Source organism: Podarcis melisellensis (genome assembly GCF_964234715.1).
Source record: "Podarcis melisellensis genome assembly, chromosome: 4".
NCBI classification, from domain to species: Eukaryota; Metazoa; Chordata; class Lepidosauria; order Squamata; family Lacertidae; genus Podarcis; species Podarcis melisellensis.
In genome coordinates, this window is record NC_138531.1 from 58,894,147 (window position 1) to 58,904,576 (window position 10,430).

General features: G+C 40.9%; 1 protein-coding gene across 1 annotated transcript; it reads right to left on the reverse strand.

The window, feature by feature from the left end:
* Window positions 1–217: 217 nt before the first annotated feature.
* Window positions 218–10,401, reverse strand: RBM11 (RNA binding motif protein 11). The gene is made up of 5 exons (XM_081907913.1): window positions 9,923–10,401; window positions 5,739–5,901; window positions 3,803–3,875; window positions 2,431–2,524; window positions 218–1,577 (listed from the first exon to the last, which is right to left on the reverse strand). Exons 1-5 carry the CDS (start codon window positions 10,022–10,024, stop codon window positions 1,290–1,292), a joined length of 720 nt encoding a protein of 239 aa, XP_081764039.1. The 5' UTR covers window positions 10,025–10,401; the 3' UTR covers window positions 218–1,289.
* Window positions 10,402–10,430: the final 29 nt, after the last annotated feature.

Consider the following 10,430-nt stretch of genomic DNA (forward strand, 5'->3'; position numbering starts at 1 on the left):
TGTATGAACTGACGTCATAGAAAAACACTGTATGTAACGTGATAAAAGTATGAATGTAAATGCGTGACTGACTCCAGATTGTAACTGAAATATTAAGAATAACTGAGTTTCTGTTAGTAATAGAAAAGTAACCAATTGTTCTCTCTCGTCAGTTTTACAGGAATAAGACATATCTGCATAGGTCATGAAATGGAAATATCTTGCAAAACATCAAAAGCAGGTTTTAGCAATAAGCTTTATTGTTTACCTTCATCACATTGTGACATCGTATGAAAATTCAAGCCTTTCAACATTTGCATGTGCGAAAGAACTTAACCAATAATGTGTGCCTATATATACTCTGCAATCCAGAATTGCAAGGCTAGTCCCTTGAATTCACAAACAACTTTGCAAGCAAGGCATATCTTCAGAGAAAAATTACTTCATTCTCATATCTCCTTCAAATAGCAGCCAGCAATATTCTTACAGTAGTTGTGTCCCTTGTATATATGGATTTGGCATTCTTTTCATAAATATATTTACTCAGAATGAAATCCTTCTGGTTCCAATACAGTTCTTGGATTTCCAAGTGAGACTGCAATCATATTGCACTTATTTGGGAGTAAATCCCACAGAATTTTGTGGCACTAGATCCTCAAGCTGAATCAAACTGCAGCCTTAAAGCCAACTCAAACATGCAGAAATAACAAGTGCTATGACCCTTTTGAACCAGTAAGTGAGCAGTTATATATATGTATGTTTCTCCACATTAACAACAAACAAACAACTTCCACAAGGAAAGCTAGCATAGTTGAGAGAAGTGCTTAATTTAAGTCTAAACCTAACATGTTAGATTTCCATGTACACAAGTATTTTGTTTCATTTACATGTTTGAATGCCCCACTCTCCACCATGATGTGGGAAAGCTGAAAAGGGTAACTCCACATGCTATTTATGCATTTCCAGTTGGCTGAACTCCTGCAGCCATGTAAGGAATCACAAGGACCAAAAACTATATAAACAGTTTTGAATAACTGCAAGCTAGGCTAAAGACAGCCACTCTTTACTGTGGACAAAGTTACTAGATGAGATTAAAATGCTTTGTATATTCTTTTCTGTGAAGTAGTAAGGTGATTTTTAAAAAATCCAAAAAATGCTATTTCTCCCTTTTAAGCAGAGTGTAACTTCTATAATACTTTACCTTAAACCATTATAAATAATCTTATATACCACAATAGCCATGTCATATTTCTTAGTAGGGTGCAAATAGGCACTATGTAGTCAACCCCATTGTACACATATTTACGTCCTTATAGTTTTGTTGACTTTCTTTTTGTTTTTTTCCTATCATTTCCCACACTACTATCACTGTCACTAGTTTCCTGAGACCTTTTCCTTTTAGATGAACCTTCCTTAACCAGATACTGTGTGTGGTTCTTTGGCTCTGGGTACACACATTCAAAAGAGGTTTGTCCTGGATTCAGATAGGCTGGAAAAGGAAAACTTGGAAACGATGGTGGTGATGCCATCTGATAGCAAGGAAATTGCTGTCCCATTGGATTATAAGGGGTATATTGGTGTGCTAAGAAACACGTCATCTAGAAAATAGAAGGTAAATTAATATTTTAAAGTTTGGAAGAGAATTGCTGCATTAGTTCTAGAGAATGAAAGGTACTGGACATGCTGGACAAGCTTTGATTTACACTAGTCCTTTATCAGGTAGACTGTAAAAATCAAGTAATTCTTACACACATGCGTTGGTTATAGATATGAAGTTTGGCATGACTGGTCTGCTCCTAAAACCATTTCCAGTTCAAGCATGACACACTAATGTATAAGGTTTTTAAAGGGGGTCTTAACATGAAATAGACACAGAAATTACGTGAGGCAGACATGCCAATGTAAGCAATGAAAGAATGTCTCCATCTCATTTATATCATTGATGTTCACAACTATAGGCTGATAGATTATTGGAATTTGTCACAGTGCTGTCCTAGCCTAGAATGCTTTATATTGGAAGTGCTGAGGACATAAATGTGTGTGTGGTGTGTGTGTGTGTTTTGTTTGTTTGTTTTGAAGAAAGGCAAATTTTGCTGTAGCTCAGCATGACCAGCAAAGTGGTTACAAACTCATTGGCCTGGATCTACCAGACATGGCTAGGCAATAGCCTAGTACAATGAGTTTTGTTGCAGAGTCCAGTCAATTTCTGTTTCCGGAAGGATGTTGGCACAGCTGGCAGAGAGGGGCAGATTGCCAGCTATAATCTTGGCTTCACTAAGCGGCTGCACAGGTATGGGTGCAGGTTCATAACTAAAGCCATAGCATGGGAAAGGGGGAAAGAGTTTCCACAAGTTGTGTGTTTGGCAGTCCCCCCTTCCATTACACATCCTATAAAGTGTCTCTACACTATCTATTGTTGTGATAGATTTGTGATCATTATGTCAATCTTACCATGTTCTGAAAGGCAGAATAATCCTGTGGTGGGCTATTATTCACCTGAAAAGGACTTAGAGGTAATGGAGTACCACCATAAGGCTCTAAATTCCTATAAAAAGAGCAAATAGGGAGATATGGTGAGTGAATGCTAATGTATTATTTCAATGCATACATATATAGGTGTGATTCGGGGCTCTTTACAACACAACCCTTTGCATGTCCAGCAGGATTTACTCCCAGATAAATTTGTACAGATTTGAAGCCAGCAGAGCAACCCAGCCCTGCCCATCTCTGCCAGTCTCCACTGTCAGGGAGGAGTGGTCAGCTGAACCTGCCCAAATGACAACTGCTACAATGGGGGCAGGGCCAGCACAGAATTTGCTGGATCCTGTGTGGACCCCACTGCCACAATGGGATATGGACCTCTTCATTGTGACAGCCTGGGAGCATTCTGTCTTTTTTTTTAAAATATTTTTTATTAAGGATTTTCTTGTTTTACAGAAGTGTAGTGCCTCGTATTTTTTTTCTTCTTCTTCCATGTAGCGTTTTTACAAATCTGTTTCATTTGTTGAGGCATTAGGGGGAGAAGAAAAAAGAAAGAAAAAAGAAAGGGGGTGGAGAGAGGGAAGATGGATGGGGGTGGGGTCGGGTGGCGGTGTTTCTATTATGTTTAATGTATGTAGAGTTTGGTGTCAGCGTTGCTTGTGTTGTTCACTTGTGTTCCTTTGGTGGTGAGAGAGGTTGGGGTTGGCCTAGGGTGTGATTGTTTGCTTGTGATTGGCTGTGGTGATCTTTGTTTTCGTGTGTGAGTGAGGTGGGTGTGTGTTTTGGATCAGGTTAGGCATATTGATTTGTATGCTGTTGGTGGATTATTGTCATTGTCCTGTTGGGCTGTGTATGTGATAAAGGGGAGCCATACCCTCCCACTCTTTCTTGCCCCTCCCAGCTTAAACTTTGTGGCTGCAGACGCAGCACTCACTGTACTGCTCCATCAGGCCCTGTTACTGAGAGCCAGGGGATAGAACTGGAGTCTATGTCAGCTTATAGAACTTCTTATCCCTTCAGATGGGAATATACAAAGGCTGTGATTCTTACATACTTACCTGGGAATAAATCCCATAGTAGAATTTACAAGGAAGTAAACATAGGATAGGCTGAACATTATACATAATTTAGGAACTACGGTAATTCAGAATGCAAAAATGATTGGATTATTGCTTTAGGGAGCTAAAATTGATATGGCACTAGAAGGGAGTGGGAAACTGAACATTTTGGAAGATTAGTCTATACTTTCAGTGCACATATACCACATAATATTGGGAATGAGAACAGAGGTTGTGTCTAAACTAAACTCCATGATATTTTTATACTAGAGAAAAGCCATTACCTGTGTATTGATGACTGTATATCATGTTCCACATTCTGGCAATGACTGATTAACTCTACACAGTGGGAACTCCCTATGAATGGAATAATAATAATTTTGAAAATGATTAAAATTGGTCTAGTCAAGAGTTGATTTCATTTTTTTCTGAATGCTTAACATACTTTACAATATAGAAATGATGTCCAATATAGAAACAAAATTCAGCAATCATACTATAATTAGTTTATTGTAAACACCTATTAAAATTAAAACCAAGTGCATAACCTATCCAATACCAAGCTACAATTTCCACCCATCTCCAAAAACCCAAAGTCGAATTTACTTTTATGCAAACTTTTTAAATGGAAAATAATTTCATTTTGGAGCACATTATTCAGTAGTTAATATGGGAAACATTATTATCATAGCAAGCCCCAATGGTAATTTCTTTATTGGTCTCCAAGAATCGGGGTAATATTCAGGCTATACTCAAGAGCAGACCCACTGAATACAGTGGTACCGCAGGTTAAGAACTTAATTCATTCTGGAGGTCTGTTCCTAACCTGAAACTGTTCTTAAACTGAGGTACCACTTTAGCTAATGGGGCCTCCCGCTGCCGCCACGCTGCCGCTGTGTGATTTCTGTTCTCATCATGAAGCAAACTTCTTAACTCAAGGTACTATTTCTGGGTTAGCGGAATCTGTAACCTGAAGTGTCTGTAACCTGAAGCGTCTGTAACCCGAGGTACCATTGTATACTTAAATGTCTGTTGCTTCCAGTGGTTCTCTGATTATGACTGAGACTGCAAACCCAACTCCACTTACTGGGGAATAAGCCCCATTGAATTTGATGGGACTCGCTTTTTAGTCATGGCTAGGGCTGCAGCTTTAGTTGGATCCCTATGAATAATAATAATTAAAAATAATTTATTATCTATACCCCGCCCATCCGTCTAGGTTTCCCCAGCCACTCTGGGCAGCTCCCAACAGATTAAAAACAGAATAAAACATCAAATATTAAAAACTTCCCTAAACAATTAAAAAAGTGGGTTCTAGACTAGTTTTTTTTCTCAAACGGCAGTCTTTAATAGCATATGGCAGACTGCTATTGAAATGACTGAAAGGTTCAAAAACAGTTAATGATTTATCATGTTGCCCAGATAAGTTCAAAGAACAAATATTGCAAGTTTTCCCAGGCTAAAGCACAAGGTCCTTGTGTGAAACCAAGACGTTATGTGGATCCTGGCCAAGGTAAGTTTCTGAATAACTGTGATTCATTGATATATTTCAACTTGCAAGTGGTCATGAAGACTCACTGGAGATTATCAGTGATAAAAAAGTATTTGCAGATTATAACATAACAGGCTCACAACTCTTCAAGGAAAAACTAGATTACTAACTTATAATATTGGTAGCCACTACATATTTCAAGTTTTCTATTGAAAAAAAAATGGAAAAATTACAGCATAGTTTTGCCAGAAAGATTACAGAACAATGTTGCATCTAACCTTCTACATGGACATAATAGAGGGAGGGGGGAGTTTTGTACAAAGACATTTTGAAAGTCTGAACTAAAGGAATTTGAAAAAGACCAGCAGTTTCAAGTGAACACATTACAATGTTGTACTCTGCTAGGACGGTAACAAAGTACAGACTGTAAAATAATAATATATTTTGTAAGATTTGGCTCTCATTTATTGATTCCCAAAATAATATATCTATTACCTGATCACATTTTTATTGTGATAAACTCAGGATTTTTTTTCTACCTTCTTGCAAAAGTGGGATGTCTTAAAGGGTAAAAATGCAATATACCAATTAGTTTGAGAATTTTTATACTCTCAGAATTGTTTTTTTAATGCATTAAATATCCACTAACAATCACTTTTCACGTCAGGATTGTGCATTATATGCCCAGGTTTTGTAAAAAAAAATTGTTGGCAGGTAGCTAAACCTACCAAACCGATATTGCACTTTAATTGGTCTTCCGTATAAACGAATCCCATTCAGCAAAGCTATGGCATAAGGCACTGACTCTGTGTGTTTAAAGCAGACAAATCCAAAAGTCTTGGGTTTTCCATCTTTGTCCTTGCATATGGTCACTTTGGTTACCGGTCCAGCCTGCAAGAAACTTAAGCATTACTTTCTCATAAATCCCAGGAAGGAAACAGCTGTTTGTTTGCTGATTCTAAGGCTTGCTGGACCAAAAGTCGAAAAAAAGGTATATAATATTGGCTACCAGCTATTTCAGCATTGCAACAAACACATGCCATTATGCTGTAATTTTACTTTAATATACAAAGATTTCCATGACATATTCAAAGTCTGCATATCTCATATTCATACATTTTATTCTATTTAGCATATCAATCCAATTCACATGGACTGTGGCAACTAGCAAAGCACTTAAGGATTTTTTTGGGATATATGTAGGCAGCCCAAAATATAATAAATTGTTGTTGTTATTTCTCACCCACCTTTCACCATAAGGTCTCTGAGCCCTACAGCACTTTTAAAATGCAATATTAACACTATTGTAAACCTGTTACCAGGGGTGCAGGTGGCACTGTGGTCTAAACCACAGAGCCTAGGGCTTGCTGATCGGAAGGTCATTGGTTCAAATCCCTGCGACGGGGTGAGCTCCCATTGCTCAGTCCCTGCTCCTACCAACCTAGCAGTTCGAAAGCACGTCAAAGTGCAAGTACATAAATAGGCAACACTCCGGCGGGAAGGTAAACGGCGTTTCCGTGAGCTGCTCTGATTCACCAGAAGCAGCTTAGTCATGTTGGCCACATGACCCAGAAGCTGTCTGCGGACAAACGCCGGCTCCCTCGGCCAGTAAAGTGAGATGAGCGCCGCAACCCAGAGTTGTCCACAAGTGGACTTTTAATGGTCAGGGGTCCCTTTACCCTTTACAGTCAAGAGAATAAGGTGGGTCCTCTATATATAAATCTCAGGTGTAAAGAGGTGTGTCTTCAGCATAACTACATAATGAAGGTGCCCTTCCTTTGGGGGGAGGGAATCCCACAGCATAGGGACTGTCAGAGGGAGTGCCCTGTTCAAGGCTGCCATTCCGTGAACTTCTGAGGCTGGTGAAAATACCAAGAGGGCTCCGTCTGCTGATCTTAATGCCCAAGAAGACCTGTAGAGAAAGAAGCAGTCTTTCAAATATTTGGGGATTAAATCATTCAGGGATTTAAACACTAATGTGAGCACAATGAACTGGGCCTAGAAATGAACTGGAAACCAGTACATGTGGTTTAGAACAGGAGTTACATGAACTCTACACATCTGGCTGTTCATTTTGGAGCAGTTGAAATTTGATTGCTGTACATGAGTTATACAGTACAAACAACAAGGAAGTGTAAAACTGTAGAAGGATCTACAGGTAAATATAAGAGCTATCCAAGAAGAGATTGAACCAATTGTTGGCTAATAGACTGTATGTATCTTGATCTTCTTTTTCTGTGCTAGATTAGCAAGGCAAATAAGATGAAGAAATTCTGACACTCTTCAAATGAGCAGAAGTTCTTGTCAGGCAGAGATGAGTCTACAGCCCAAAGAGCAGAATGATTAATCAGGCTTTTTATTTGTGTGTGTAATCCTGTTCACATTTACTCCTCAGGCTTTATATGAAATCCAGCAGAATGCCCATGTGAGAACAGGTTTCCCACAAGCATCTGGTTGGCCACTGTGAGAACAAGATGTTTGATTCGATTGGCCATTGGTCTGATACCGCAGACTGTTCTTATGTTCTTACTATAAACAGACAGTGTTCCTTCTTTTAACTGCTGTGTATACTGGTAAAATGGGGATGCGGGTGGCGCTGTGGGTTAAACCACAGAGCCTAGGACTTGCCGATCAGAAGGTCAGCAGTTCAAATCCCCGCAACAGGGTGAACACCCGTTGTTTGGTCCCAGCTCCTGCCAACCTAGCAGTTCAAAAGCACCTCAAAGTCCAAGTAGATAAATAGGTACCGCTTCAGCGGGAAGGTAAACGGCGTTTCCGTGCGCTGCTCTGGTTCACCAGAAGTGGCTTAGTCATGCTGGCCACATGACCCGGAAGCTGTATGCCGGCTCCCTTGGCCAATGAAGTGAGATGAGCGCCGCAACCCCAGAGTCGGTCACGACTGGACCTATACTGGTAAAATATGATTGAGGGAAAGGTATATATTAAAAACCAGTAAAAAATGAAATTATATGGATCTTCAGCATCTCTTCATTATAACAGATTCAGGCAGTAATTTGTGAAAACAGAGATTTGCTGAATTAATCAATAAAACCCACTTCTGTCTTGATGAGGAAACTGAAAGGGGACATGTGATAAGAATGTGACAACTCACAGAAAACAAGCTAGATGTCTTTGTATTTTGCCAGTATTCAGTAGTGTCAAATATCAGTTGCTGCTCAGCATAATGGCTCTATACATTTTCCAATGTTTTAAAAGTAAACATCACATCTGACAGAGTCATAATTGAAGCCTTCAGCTTTTCCAAGGAGAATCAATGTTTGTTTTATCCCACCGCCCCACCCCAGAAAAGACAAGTTTTCCTGAAGCAGCATTTTTCCAGTCTGTGTTCAAGGTTGCCTACTGCAGATGATGGAGTTCTTCAAGGAGTAGAAGTAGCAAATCAAGTATTCTGGTGCTTGTTCTTTTTAACATGTAGATCTCCCTGTTCATAAATAAATAAAAATACCTGCTCAAGCAAGCTACAGGCACAGCTAGATTTTTAAAGCTTTAAAACATCTACCGTAATTTACCATTATTTCTGTTTTACCAGCTCTAAGATACAAAGAATGTGTGAATCTTGTGAATGTAACAAAGTTACCAGAAAGCTATTAGGTGCCAATTTAGTGAAGGTTGGAACAAGAAGAACATTGATTATTTGTGCTGTGCTACTGGAGAAGAAAGCATTTCTGCTTTATAAAATATAAGTATCCATGTAGAAGCAAGAAAACCAAAATGGGAAGGATATGAAGCACACAGAACGAAGGAAAAGTCTTCCAGCAATATCACTGTAGAAAGAGGGGATAAGTCCAAACAAGATGCTAGCAGTTAGCCTGACGAAGTAACATAAGGAAACCACGAACCTTCCCCCATTCATTTTGTGTTTATTGTTAAGGGTGTGGTAAGCTATTATCAGTTGCTTGGCATGCCAAAACACAACAAGAACCATGATTAAATTGTGGTTAAAACTGGAAAGCAAGGATTGATAGCAAGTATGTATGAATTATCTGACACCTGGGAAACAAAGAAAGAGGCCCTTTCCACCTAAGATTGCAACCACTCTCTGGGAAGTTCCCAACATTTAATATGTTTATCAATCACATTTCCTTCCTTTACTTCCATTCCCATTGCTTTCCGTGGTTGTCTGAGAATTTTTGAGAAGATGGGGAGAACATAGAATAATAGAATCTTAGAGTTGGAAGGGATCCCAAGGGTCATCTAGTCCAGTGTTTCCCAACCTTGGGCCTCCAGATGTTTTTGGCCTACAACTCCCATCATCCCTAGCTAGCAGGACCAGTGGTCAGGGATGATGGGAATTGTAGTTCAAAAACAGCTGGAGGCCCAAGGTTGGGAAACACTGTACCCCCACACGGCTTGCAGGCCACAGTGAAATAAATGTAGCATTTCACCTAATTTTATGCCTGCGCCTCAAAAAGCGTCACTTTTTAAATTTTTGCTTGGTGTAAAAAGGTGGTTAGCACCACAGTACTAACATGGAGGAAAAGGTGGCAACCCCTTTGGGTTTTAAGAATATGGTCATAGTTTTCATTTTGTATTGCCTTTATTTTCAATCACCTTGAGAACTGACCAGCCACCCTGAATGTCAAGCTTCCGGAATATTTACAAGGAAAAAAATCATAAATAAAGCCCTGTTTTAGGCATACCTGATGACTATTTCATCTTTCCATTTTGTTTTGCTTAAGGCACCTCTTGGTACATTTCACACATCCTTGATGGAATGGAAAAGGACTGAAGCCTTGCTTCATACTGCGAATTTAAGACTCCTGACAAAAATCTTCCACCTGCTGCTCCTTTTAAGCATTCCTTCCCTGCTGCCGACGGCTCGCCAGCCCCGCCCACTTCCAGATCGCCCTGCCCACCTGCCAAGGTGGCCCCGCCCCGCCGCCCCTTGCACCTGCAGGAAAAGCTCGTAGAGAATCTCCTCTTGCACGCGGCTCTCCAAGTTCCCCACAAAAAGCGTCCGGTCCGGCTCGTCTGCTTTCCCTGGGCTTGTCATGACAGCGGCCAGCAGCCCAGCTGTGCGCGAGAGACGCAGGGAAGAGCCGGTCAAAGCGTCAGCTCCATCTGCACGCTGGAATAGCAGATGGAAAGTGGGTGGGGCAGGTGGGGGAGAAGGGGCGGGGCTGCCGCGGACCCGAAGCTAAGCGAGAGAGGCCGTAAAGCAGCGGACGCGCGCGACAGGCAAAAGAGGGGGGCCGAGGGTGAGCGCGCTTTACGGCACACCGAACCCTTGTTAAGCAGACGGGGGTGAAGGAGCCGCCACCCTCCCTGCCGGGTATCCTAGCAACTGACTGACGGGGCTGTGGAGAGGGGCGGGGTTTCCCCAGCTGCAAGGAGACCGCCCTTCCCTCTCCGCCGTCGGAATTGGCAAAGTCACCCCTGCGCTCTTTTGCCTCCTGCGG